We start from the raw sequence: 13,857 nt of genomic DNA, 5'->3' as shown, positions 1-13,857 counted from the left end.
GGATTCATTTTTAAATATATAGATTAATGTAGGGATTTTAACCCTAATGGATTACTTTGACCTGTATCATAAAAAAAATCAATTAAAACCTATCATAATTTTATAATTTCAAATATTTTCTGGTGCATTCGCATTCTGGCGATTTCAATTAATGTTAAAGAAGATTTTTAATCTCTATTGCGTGAATAAAACATTTAAATATTAGGTCCTTACATATGAAATTATGAGGACCTAATATAAAATTCAATACGTTATTTTACCTAAATATAGTAACGTAGCAAATCACCCTGGCTGCATTTGCTTTACTTTTTTATTTGGCGTGCAATGTTTATTGGCTAGAAAAATATATGCAAAACTAACAGTAGGGATATCAGGATTTAGTAAAGCGTGACAGATTAAAAGACAGTGGGATACCTTGTACCCGGTTAAGCACCTCCATATATGAGCCCCATACATATGGCCGCCCAGATAAAAGATCAGATGAGTAAAAGAAATACAAAACAATAAATGAATATTTAAATGAAAGTTGATATTTTATAAAGATACACATTGAATTGATTCCTCCTTTTTTAAAGTATAATAATGTCCTAATTCCTTAAAAAGTATATAAATTGAAATATAATAATCATAAATATAACATACAATCATAGCAAAAGGACTCTAACTATAAGCCCTGGCTATCTTTTACATTCCCCTAAAGGTTAAACCCTTACATTTTTATTTTTTAGACAAAATATTCGTTTTTATTTTTTGTGTTACAACTAACATACAACCCTTAATTTTTACCCATCTAAGATCAACCTGTTTGTTATATTTTTATTAAAATTTTATGACTTGAACTCTCAGGTTTATATAGATAAAAATTCACAGAAAAACGCAAAAAAATCCTTCCGTAAAACCGAACCTTGTCTGGGGTAGCATAGCAAAAGGTTCCATGTTGGTATGTGCTAAAAAGGCAGGCTAAGTAAAATCACATTAAGGAGAAACAAAGTTTGCGGGTGCAGCTAGTTAATCTTATATTAAATTGAAAACATCTTAGCGCTTGTTAAAAACTAAAGGTTTTGACTAATTGTTTAATCTATGGACAGTTGCCTAAATGATCCATCAATCCCGAATAATTCGTCATAATTTGTTGGCTTTCCCGGTCTTAGTGCTTCAACAGCAATAACCGACTCCTCAGCCTTAAACCAATCTGTGTACTCTTCTAACTTTTTCATCCAGGCCTCTGTAAGAAATAATCTTGTTAAATAGATACACCGATAAATATAGATATACCAAAGGTAACATATGTATTGAATAAACAATTTATACTATACAAAGAGATAATATAGTGAGAACGTTCTCGAGAATTCTGGTCTCTAGGAGTTATGCCAGATGATGAGATGACATTTTTGATGTAAGGTGAACATAACAGTAAGTAACGCAGCTGTTATAAAATTTTATTTAACTTCCAGATTGAAAAGCATGACTCTATGGATCTATCATTAATCTTTGTGTTGCGTGAACCCTGTTGGACACTCTTATAAGAAATATTTGGAAAGAATGGGCCTCAGAAACTGGACTACAGTAACTGGAGTGAATTTGTATCGGTAGTGCCGTTCTTCAATTTTTTTTTCTTGAGGATTTATTTATTTCCACATCATTATTCTACCTTAAGAGTAACAACTAATTAGAACGTCAAAATAATACCTACACCGATTATCCCAAAAAAAACATTAAAGAAATTATATTTATATGCCTAAATCTTATAACTAACAATATAGCAAGCAACTCTTGTGAACTCAGCCAGTGTACAAACAAATAGGTCTACCTCAGTAGACATTTTGTTCGGAGATTGAGGATATTTCCATTCTATATGTAGAAGGTGATGGTCAAATAAAATACTTATGTGCTTATAGCGGCGTGATTATTAAGAATGACGGTAGGTGAAAACTGCCTACCATTAATGTCCGAAAGTGAACCTCCGTTGCCTCCATACTCCTCAGGAAGCATTTCCTTTGGCACATAATTATACAGCTCACTAAGGTTTGAATGAATGAAAATCTGTAAGGTAATATAATTCTGTATATTCTAATGATTACTTAATTTATTTAACGACACATCGAGTAATAATATTACAGCACAATTATTGTTAAAAAGACGGTTTGACCAAATCACCCATAAAACAACCCGTAACAAATAAATAAAAAATCGTTGGATACGGAACGACTAATAATATAATTTAATTTCGTAAAGATTTGTGGTTTGCAAAAAAAATATTTGTACAAAATTTTATGAATTTCAATTTTATGAATTGAAAAATATATCATTGAAAAATAAACCGAGGTAAAATGTGATGCTAGAGACGGAGCACGATGTTTACATGTGTTTACATGTATGAAAAGTACGTTCAATTTTTATTATAAATATGATATGTAATAAATAAATGCTTGCAAAGTGGACGTAATAGAGATTAAGTATAAATTTTATTTCATTAGAATACAATATTAATTAACTACATCTGAGTTTCCATAGGGCGCGATTTCGCTTATATTCACAAGAACTTCCTTCCTATTTGTTGTAGGGTAGTTAGTTACAGAAGAAAAAATAACATATAAGATATATACATACTCTATTTTTGATTTTATCTTTCAGGAAAGGCTTGACGAAGTTGACAATTTTTTCAATGACCGGTGATGTATTTACCACGTGTACCTCCTTTAGTTTTACGGGATACGCTTCCTGAAAATAACCATACTAATAAGTAAATGTCAAATGCTATATAGAAGAAAACATTCACCGTCACAAAGGAGAAGAATTGGAAGTACAAAAAGATAGAAGGTTTAAACAAGAACAAGAAACAGCCCCAGACAGATCCCAACAGATTCATTGGTTATATATAGCTTACCCAAAACATTTGGGCGTTGTTCGTAAATAAATTATTTAATGCATACAAAGGCGAATTTATCATGTTAACGTGATTCCGCGTTGGAGTGTTTTTCAACAATCGCAGTCAGCTAGAGAATAATGAATATAATAAAATAAATTTGCATATATATCTGTGATTGAAGGTTTAGCATTAAAATAACCTATTAACATCCACTGTCTTCATTTATTTAATTTTATTTTTCTTTTGTGTTGTGTTATTGTGATGTAAATAAAGAGCTATTATTATTGTAACTAGCGTGAAGACCATATGAACACATACCTGAACACAGATGAGGAATTTCTTGATAGCTGTGGGAGATAGCTTAGCCAAGTGGCTGGGACTGACGACAGAAGCGTCTAGAATGTATATGTCACCTCCTACACCCTCTTTTTCTTCCTTTAGTCTGACGTCTCCGATCATAAGGGCGACTTTAAAAGCATCATTTAATTGATTCATATCTAAGTTCTTGTCCAGCCCTGAAAAAACATAAAAGGAACCCGTGAATATCATTTATTTTACATTAAGTTAAAGGTTTATTAAAATCTGTACAGCCTTGAGACCCTCTAAAGGCACTCATATTATTATAATTTCTTAAGCGGTCCGATGTAGAAAAATTGTATTTCCAAGCACTTTATTGGTTATGGAGGTGTACATTGTTTAATTGTATTTGTACTGTAACCACAGTATAAACACCACGTTTATAAACAAAGAAATGATTTCAGTTCCTCCAGGTACACATTTAACACATTTAGCATTTCTTTTGAGTTACAATTAAAGTCAACTAAGATGTAGTTTTAAATATGTCTAAGCAATATTACCTCTACAAACAGTCACTCGTCTACCATTCGGTGTCAAACCAGAGAGTGGTGGTCCTTGTCTGCAATAACAAGAGTAATATTTAAACACTATGATTATATCACACTATTGCGTTTTAAATGATTGACTTGATTTATTAATGCATAATACGCGACGCTATTCAAGAATTTCCGAATTAAATAATATTTTAAAGTTAACCTTTGCAACCCTTGGCTTTATATTTTTGGATCAATTTTTTATATACTATCAAAACGACGACATCGTTTAGAACGACATATCGGTTATTTATTTATTTTAAGCCTTAAATTATTTCCCGATCCATTAATATCTGGTTATCCTATGTAATATTTGTAACAGTTAGTATGTATCAGGAACCCTCTCCAGTAACGGCCTCCTCCAAGGCTTGCCATCTTTCTATGAGCTATTTGCATCCATTGAGCCGTACCATCTACTGTACCGTTTGCCTGGTGGGCCTCTTCATGTAGTTACTACTGTCGTCCACTTGTGATCTGTAAGGCGCGCTACATGACCCGCCCCCTTCCAATTCAGTTTTTTGGTATTTAACATATCGGTTACATTGACCAAAATCAAAAGACCCGGGCGGGTAAAAGTATTAGGTACTTAATAACAACGTCATCGGCTGTTACGACTATCAGTTTTTACGACCAAATATGAGTAGTCCCTTAGATGTTGTTTTAACAGATTTTGACTGTATTTTGCTTCTGTTTCTGACTGATTACCTAATTCTTAATAGGCAAGTAGGTGTTCAGTGATGGCAAGCTAAGGCATGCGCAAGCAAATGTTAATGCTCAGCCGTGATTTGAACGCCTGACCCGTAGGGTTGAGTCGCACGCTCAAATCTAACACTGCTCAAGTTTGAAAGCATTAATACTTTTAATTACTAAGAAATGTTACGCATTTTAGACTGAATCACTAGGCGATGACATTGTCTACGACCTCGAATGGAACAACTGCTATACAATACCACTAATCAAGAATGATCATCAAAAAACGTGTAGAACAGGCACAAACAAGAGCTGTAATCCAATTTCAGCTCTGTACTTCGCGAGCAAACAACATCTATGGTGAGAGAACATTGAAGTATTTGCTGCTGCAGATAATTAATGAACTGCCCGGTCAATTATTAAACAGTTTAACGTTAACCAACATAAAAGAGCAGAATTATTTTAATATTTTTGTATTATACTGTAAAATTTATATATGGTAAAAAAGCAAGCATACTTTTCTATATAAAAGTTAATGCTTACGCTCTGGACATAAGATCCTTTAGTTCTAGTCGTCTGACATCTCTCTTGGTGAAAAATTCAGGGCATGCTGCTCTCATTGTGAAGTACATATCTAACTTCCTCTTGCATTTCTCCAGAGAGAAACTACAGCCACGAAGAAAGGTCATCATGCGTCCTTCGTCTAAAAAGTACACGTAAACTTTACCCTTATAGTTACAAACATTGTTCATGTCCTTGCTTATACTAATGTCCTATTAATAATTTTATATCTATACAATTGTATTTAGATATTTGCATGGTAATAAATTAAGTGCGCTTTTTTTATACGTTATATAGATTGCTATTTTATATTACATAAATATACAAAGTCAAATTCAAAAACCATTTATTCATATAGGTAACACAATGAACACATATGAACGTCAAAAAAAAGAAATATACATTAAATAGTTCAAATTTTACTTTTTACTGCCAGTTCTCTAATCAAGGGCGTAGAACGGAAGAGAAGAACTGGCAATAAACCCTCCGACACTCTTTTTAATCGCCAAGTTTTATTTTATTACACAACGTTTGTAAGCTGCAACCATTACACCACGTTCCACATGACATCTTAAGTAATAAATAATAATAAATTAATTAAAAACAAAGATTTGTCTCAGATTGTCAAAGATCCTCTATCAGCAGGAGGCGTGGTGGGCCATTTGATTTGAAATATGTTGTCTAAAAATTGCATATTGCGTTTGTGTTCATCATTAAATCTCTGCTTCCAAACTAAAAATAGTATTTAGAATTCTGATGAACCATCGTCCTTAATTTTTACGTTCCTAACAGAAAAGCATAATCGATTTAAAGCAATTTTAATTTGAGGTTTGTACTTAAGTAGAGATAATATAAAAAGGCGACACAAAATCTAAGGTAGGAAATTATGTTTCGACTAATATATATATAATAATATTATATTGTACATACCCCATTCGTCGGGCAAATGAGGCTGTTTTCTCAACCATTCTTTCATATGCTGTAAATCTCTGTCTCTGGTATTCACATCTTCTTTTAGTTCTATTCTTATCTTCTCCCATATTTCTCCACTTGGTTGCACTAGAGTTGCGGCCATCCTAGAAAAATATGTACATTTCTTTAGTCACTAAGTTCATAATATTATTTTAATAGAACCGTGGCTTCCCGCACTGCCTGGAGTTGCAATCTTCGGTAAAAAATATTTGTTAGTAAGTGCAATCGAAACAATAAGTATTGCTAAACACATAGATCAAGTCACAATCAGCTTCATGGCAAAATTATGTGTGGTTTGTTAGGTTTAAAATACCTACTTGCTTAAATGTCTGAATGTTAAACGTTTTTCGGTTACGCGTCATATTTTTCCGTTACGCGCCACCTTTTTTTCTTCCTACCACGGTTAATTCGAAAAGATTCGGAGCCATTAATAACAAAAATATATGATAACGATAACAATGATAGTAATAATTCTGTTACTATTAATGAAATTCTGTAATAATCTTAGTAGTAATATGGTAAAATGTCTATGATTATAAAAGTCTTTTGTTGAACTTTATCTAATTTACCAATTTCTGTAAATTTGCATATAGTAGATTATTATTATAGCTTTCAAACGAATTTTACGTTTTATAGAAATAACTTAAAACATTGTATTTATATGACTAATTAATTTATATATCAGGTGATACGAAAATGTGTGTAGATGTTTGCATGTATGTGTGTGTATGTTTGATTATTATGTATAAACTAATAATAATCATGATGTATAAAGCTTTGTGTTAATGATTTTAAAATATTTGTATGATTTTATATGTTGTAAATAAATTAAAAGGTACAATTCTTCATTATTTGTTACATTTTAGTTTAATCTGCTACACATACATTATATTTTTATATGTTATATGAAAATATAAATACTTTTAACTTTAGAGCCAATTAGTAGAATGTTTATTTAATCTTAATCTAGCTTACAGAAACGCCTTATACCAACCAAACTTGGAATGTCACCCAACATTACAACACAGCGATTGCAAACATTGGCGCTGTTTTAGAAACTCAAGGAATTACCAACATCCTTGATGGAAAATAAATAATTTCAACACAAAGTAACGGAAATAAATATTGTAGTAACGATACGTAAATTTACGCAGAAAAACAGCACACAATGAGTGAAATATTACTTGTGTTTTGTATTAAGTTTTTTTAAGGCTTTCTATACACATACCTTAAATGTTTCATAATGTATGTTAGCAGTATTACAGTAAACTAAATTTACGACTTTATATAACATAGAAATTAATGTATGCATGGAATTAAATTGTGTTGTCAGTAATATATATATATATATTACTACATAATGTTATTAACAATAAAATATATAAAAATCGATTTATCGCTTCTTAAAACAGGTTTTGTTACAACAAACAATTCTAGTTAAATATGGGTCATTAATATTCTGACTGGACCACGAATTCACAAGTAACTAATCGTTATTGTTAATATACTGATAGTGTATTGTCAAATTTTATATGGAATACTGACGTATGGAATAATAGTTTCTTAGGTTATTCGTTTTAGTCTGCAACACAGTATGTTAACTTGTAGTGACGCAAATAATATATTTCATTGACCATGAAATAATAAATCATGTTGAGTTTTAAGACAAGTGATAGTGTTGCTGCTATGTAAAAAACCATTTGTTTAGGTAAAATCATATCTTTGTTAAATGACTTTTTTGTAATAATTACTTTAATAAACTTAATTACTTACATTTATTATACAGTTCAATTAAAGAAATTAAATTTCATTTACGCAAATTTTATATTAAAAACAACTTTTGTAGCTAATTTACAAAACCGCAGCATAGTAATTTGCGTTGCGTTAATTTGTACGTCCCTTATTCATGGTTTCCTTTAATTCTAGTATCAGTACTTGTTATCAATAAGATAATAGGTATAATTTAAGGTCCCACTGTCCCCAACACATGCGTATGCGTAAGTATTTTCGTATGCAGATCATAACAATGTAGCGAAGTAATTTAAGCAAATAGGTTTAAAGTTTTTCGTACTGTGTGTCGTTACATGAAGTGACACGTAGAATAGTGATTGATGAACGTACGATAAAAACAAATTACAAAATATAAAAAGCACGTCTGCGTACACGTATCTATACAAGGATTAGATATACTTCGTCTTTTAAGTATAAGATCTAAGATCTCATAGAACACTTTTTAATCTAAATTATATACAAAACTAGTTACTGCCCTAATACTTTGAATTCTGGACTGTTGAATTCTTTCGTAAGATTAATAACGTAATTGTCAATTAATGACAATTTAATTGTAATTTATGATAATATAATTTAATTATTTTAAAAAGCAATTTATAAAAGAAAGATAGTTAAGCTTATTTTACAAAATTTTATGAGACAATACTTTTTTAATAAAATTGATGAAATTATATAACCTCGTATTTTCTTAATATGAATAAAAATTTAAACGCAATATTGTCCAATTATTAATTCAATTTTTAAAATAATACTCACTTAATTTCGCTTCCGTTTTGGTGTGTGCTATCTAGATGGCGGTTAAGTACGAACTAAATGATTACAGAACCTTACTGAAGTACTTGCGACATTGAGAACGATGCAGTGTCATGGCGGAAAATTAATTTTCCGGTTACGAAGCGAAACGATTGTTTCTGTGCTCCATGGATGGGCTTAAGGTTTTGTTTAATTGAGGTTAAAAAGATTTAAAAATGAAAACATAATATCCGGAATTATACGCGCGTATTAAGAAATTGGCATGTTTGTCTTGTGTTATTACGTATGCCTACAATTTCATAACTAATTCAAACAAAACATAACTCCTAAAACAATCTAGAATATAGTTTATAAAAATGGAAATAATTACATTTAGACTTGTCTGTAAGGTTTTTTAACCACTTAATTCTTATCTCAACACTTTAGAGAAAGCACTACTGGGGTCGTTCATTATTAAAATTTTAATTATATTTTATTGATTAAACCGTTTTGATATATATGTTGCTATCATACGAACTACGAGTTTGGAATTTAAATAAAACTCAAAGAAACTCGTTTCTGTTCGGTAAAGTGCGTTTCTATGTATTGTATTCCTATACATTCTAAATCTGAAAAACTTAAATAGTTTTTTCAAGCGAGGATTGGCTATAATAATCAAACAATCATGATACAAAAAACTAAATAGGCCTATAAAAAATATAGAAATCTCTCAGGTAACAAAAAGTCACTAGACAGCTCTTAGATAACCTCTTACAAAATTTGATTGAAATTTTCGTACAAACAAGAAAAAATTAAATTGAATTTTGCATTGCGTACTAGTAAACGTATCATGTCATTTCTGCGGAAGGTAACGTTTTGACCAGGCTGGTGACTGCTTGGAAATATGTATGAAGATACCTCTGTGCAGTCACCGGATCCGAATACTGGAGATTCAATGTTCTATTAGACTAAAGGTTTACAAATCTAACACAATAATCAAATCAAAATATAGATTCTTAAAATTTTCAATAAGCTTCAAAAAAGGTCTTAATGGTATTTCCAAAGTTATTTTAATAAAAGTCATATCTGACATGAAAGTTATTTTCTATGAAAACTAGAGTGGTGATTTAAAATTTCATATTGTTTTATATTATGACAAAACTCAAACATCCATATATATACGGATATATGGTACGTAATCTACAAGTTTCTTAATGCGAAATACATTACGCTGTTACGAAATAAACTAGAATTTCTTAACATGTCACTTAAGTGCATATAACACGATCGGTTATAGTTAACACTATTTTTCTCTGTATTCAGTTCATCGCTTGACTACACAAATTTACTAACACAAAATAATATAATAATGTTTTATGAGTATTAACTTTTTTTATAAGAAAATATTTATACAAACAATTTACTAAAGAATGTATAACATTTTATAAATGATCATTATGTTATTTTACAGTAAATAAAATTTTAGTAAATTTGTATTTTTGTCTATGTTTTAATTTCAATCAACAGTTATAAGACTATTATTATAACTAGCTATAAGAATACTAAACATTAACTAAATACATTATTTGGTTGTCTTTAGTTGAGGGTTGGAACCCCATCTTGGGTATCCTTCTCCAGCTTATTTGAGCTTTGTTTTCTTACCATTACCCGCTCGCTACAGCCATGATATTGTCGGACCGTCTTTTTTGATCAAACTATTCGACGTTATTCTATATTTTAATAACGTTAATTTCAAGACCTAACTATTAATTGCGAGACGATATAGGCGAATTTTAATATGTAGAACTTATAGTTAGATCTCTTAATCTAATATAAAGTTGAATAATATTTGTATTAATCAATACCTTTACGAAGCCTTGTATTAATATTACGAATTCATAACACACAAATAAAGATTAATTAGAATTTACAATATTCCTAACCTAAGTATATATATAATAATTAAAAACGGATAAACCGGTATTAGCTACCACCAACATAAATCTTCAATAACGTCTGTGCCCTTGAACACCAAATAACACCTAAGAGTCTCTACTCTATAGGGAACAAAATCAAAGTTGGAGGAAAGATTTATATTTTAGCCGTTTATTACTTTGCGCCTGCTCCGCCAGCTTTGTTGCTTGTCTGAGGGAGCTGAGACGGAGTTAAAGTGTCCACACAAGTAGCATCCCATTCCAAAGCCCGTCCCATCCTCCAAGGTATCCAAAACATCCCAACCGGCCGCATGTCATCAGCGATACCTGTTTGCTCCAAAGTGGCTGAGATAATGTGAAATAAGTGGATGACGCAAGAGAGCGACGTATGATATCGCTCTGCACTCTTTTGTGTATGGAGGCGATGGTGTACTGGTGATACGTACTTCAAAGCCACAGATACACCTATGGGGAGTACATAAGGGCACTCAAAGTTCAGGGTGCAAAAGGATGCCAGTGCTTGGTGAAGCTTTAAGCTAATGTCCGGCCTTCCTAGACTTTACTGCGACCAACCTTGCGCGGTCTATAATTGAGGATTGAGGAATTCAGATCATCCCAGTTCCAATGAAAGTTGACGTTAGAAGGCAAAATCAAGCCTGGATCGGATGTTATCTACACATTTATCACATCTGTCAAAACAGTTGTAGAATAACCTACCAGGCTGCTAGATTTGTCAGCAGTTGGGAGAAACGATGGAAGACCTACATGTTGTCTTGCGCACTTCTAATCCGCCAAAGCAAATAGGGAGCGAGGCTTGATGCCCGGATATTTCAAAATGAACGTTTAAAATAGATTTCAAAAAAGTTTTTAAAATATTATCCAAATCACGTTGTAGAAGTATATGATTTCTTTAGAGGGTACTACGAAGTGAAGTTAATAATAATGCAGAATTTAAAAATAATTAATGTTCAGTGGGCTGTATAGATCCTTAAAACGATGAGAATCATCTATAAATTTTGATAATGATTTTATAAGATAGTATGATAGCGTGTTTATTTTGGCTATCATTATTTTAGAAACAGATTTAAAATATAAATAATTATAACGAATTACTATAATCGCAAACCTAACCTTTTTAAAAAGTCATTAATTGAAAATTCCTGTTGCTTTTGAATTGGAAAAATTAAATGGGAATTATGTAAGAATTGAAGGTATAAACAGTTTCGACTAACTTTATTAACTTATGCGAACAAATTTTTCGCTCTATTTAACATCGCATTGTTATCAATTATCTGTTGGCGTAATTTTATAATAGTACTCTTGGTCGTGTTAATACGTATTTATTTTGTTTGAGATCGACTATACGCGGAAACCGACAAAATACAGCTAGTAAGTTTGTTTTTATATGTGTAAATTAAGATATTTAATATACATTCTAATATACGCCAAATTTCTTAAAAAATAAAACAACTTGAACATACCTAATCTAAGATTGGTTGGAAGATTAGTGACAAAGTTGAAGCTGTAACAGCGATAGGATACTTTTAACTGAAAAGATCTTTTACAGTACTAAATATTGTTATTTATTTTACCGGAAAATAATGAGCAAGTTAACATTGTCAAGGTAGTAAAAATTATATTCAATGCTATATTCTATCAGTGACACTTTATAATTATAATTCTTGTTATTACTTTTTGAACTACACTGACATCGGATTAGCTGGCGATTTGCATAGAATAGAATAGAATTTCAAATTACGAGATGCTTAAGCGCTAAAATTTCGTAAGGCAATTTAACAATTGCCTTGCGATTTTTTAAATAAATATGCTTATATAAAATGTAAGCTTTTATAATTATCTTGCTCTTAATAAATATATACATTGATTTTTTCAATAAAACTTATCTCATAGCAATAAATTGAATAGAGGTGTTACTATGATTGTTTTATATTTTATTCTATTAACCGTATCAACGCTCTATATAAAAATTCGTCAGGGTCAAAGCTAGTTAAGAATTCAAATCCAATAGATTTTATTTAACGAATGAAAGCGTTATGTACTATTGCTGTATACCTATACTTCATAAAAAATATATTTTCTACAGCATAGTTACTAAGAAGTCTTAAACGAATATAATAAGGCATATTGTTTGCAAAAATTTTACGATGTATTTTATTTAAACAATCATGTATTCTGTCTGGAAGGTACAATATAGATTACAGGATTATTGTACAATTTTTTATTTGTTCGATTGATTCGAAGATAGAACGTGCATGTATTATACGTGGCTGAAAATGTTTACGGCGTTTTAAACGGGCCAGTTAGAAACAGTGCTAATGAAAACTTTTTGGAATTTCAATTTTAGAACTCTTTGGTAACCTAATGTAGTATATTGCATTCATTTGTCATTTGTTTTTGTGAACTGGCGGCAAATCTACAACTCTTGTTACACGTGAAAATAAACCTAACGAACCTACATTTTCGGTCGATGATTTATTACGACTTTCGTTGTGCGCTTACTCAACGACATAGCGATCTCAATGATGATCCGTGTGAGGGTATCCTTTAACAGTGACTACTGAAGATAACATCAGTGCTGTGCGACGCATGATAAAGGAAGATAACAGAGTGACCTATCAGCAGATCCGGGCAAGCCTAGGCATTTGTATGAGTCAAATTCAAAATATTATACGAACTTTTAGGCGTCAGGAAGTTTGTACCAGATGGATTCCCCATACTTTAACCGACGACCAACACCTTCGCATAGACTGGTGAATATTTGACTATGGTAGCTGTCTAGATAATGAGTCATCCGCCATACGGTCCTGCCCTGCGACTTTCATTTAAACCCAAGAACTAAAGATAAAATTCGAGGTATTCCCTTTACGAGCTCTGAAGATGTAGTGTAAGCGTACGAAAATGCCACAGAAGAGACGCCTATGGAAGAATGGGCCCACTGCTTTTCTCAGTGGTTCCATCGAATGCGACGATGTGTAGAGAGGAACGGAGATCTCGAAAAACAATAAAAGTATTGGCAACTTTCTACATTAAGCCGTTTTACATTTTCATTTTTAGTGTCACCTAGGTAATTCTGTGTGTTCTCATGTTGATATATTTCACAATAGTTTTCTTAGTCTTAATAGAGTTCTTAACAAGTCTTTGGTAGAAGCGAGTGTCAATTGCATAGGAAGAAAATTCTCTCAGGGATGAGTGTCGCACGCAGTCATATTAATGATCTGTGCTCGATGCACAATATTTAAAATTAGTTTGGTGATTATAAAATCTATACTACTTTACGCTACATCCAATGCTTTGGGTATTTTACCTCATAAATAAGCAATGCCTAAAATTAAAAAATACTTTATTCAACATAACAAAATAAGATTACAAATTGTAAAATGAGTATCAAAAATACAAG

General features: G+C 31.4%; 1 protein-coding gene across 1 annotated transcript; it reads right to left on the bottom strand.

The window, feature by feature from the left end:
* Positions 1 to 499: 499 nt before the first annotated feature.
* Positions 500 to 8,628, bottom strand: LOC123709359 (alpha-tocopherol transfer protein-like). Its single transcript, XM_045660629.1, has 8 exons — positions 8,530 to 8,628; positions 5,941 to 6,086; positions 4,993 to 5,152; positions 3,727 to 3,785; positions 3,188 to 3,384; positions 2,611 to 2,721; positions 1,941 to 2,043; positions 500 to 1,225 (listed from the first exon to the last, which is right to left on the bottom strand). The coding sequence occupies exons 2-8, from the start codon at positions 6,083 to 6,085 to the stop codon at positions 1,074 to 1,076; spliced, it is 927 nt and encodes a 308-aa protein (XP_045516585.1). The 5' UTR covers position 6,086; positions 8,530 to 8,628; the 3' UTR covers positions 500 to 1,073.
* Positions 8,629 to 13,857: the final 5,229 nt, after the last annotated feature.

The sequence above is a fragment of the Pieris brassicae genome, chromosome 5 (genome assembly GCF_905147105.1).
Source record: "Pieris brassicae chromosome 5, ilPieBrab1.1, whole genome shotgun sequence".
In the NCBI taxonomy this organism is placed as follows: Eukaryota; Metazoa; Arthropoda; class Insecta; order Lepidoptera; family Pieridae; genus Pieris; species Pieris brassicae.
Note: the sequence above shows the minus strand (reverse complement) of the source record. Positions and strands in the feature narration are given on the sequence as shown.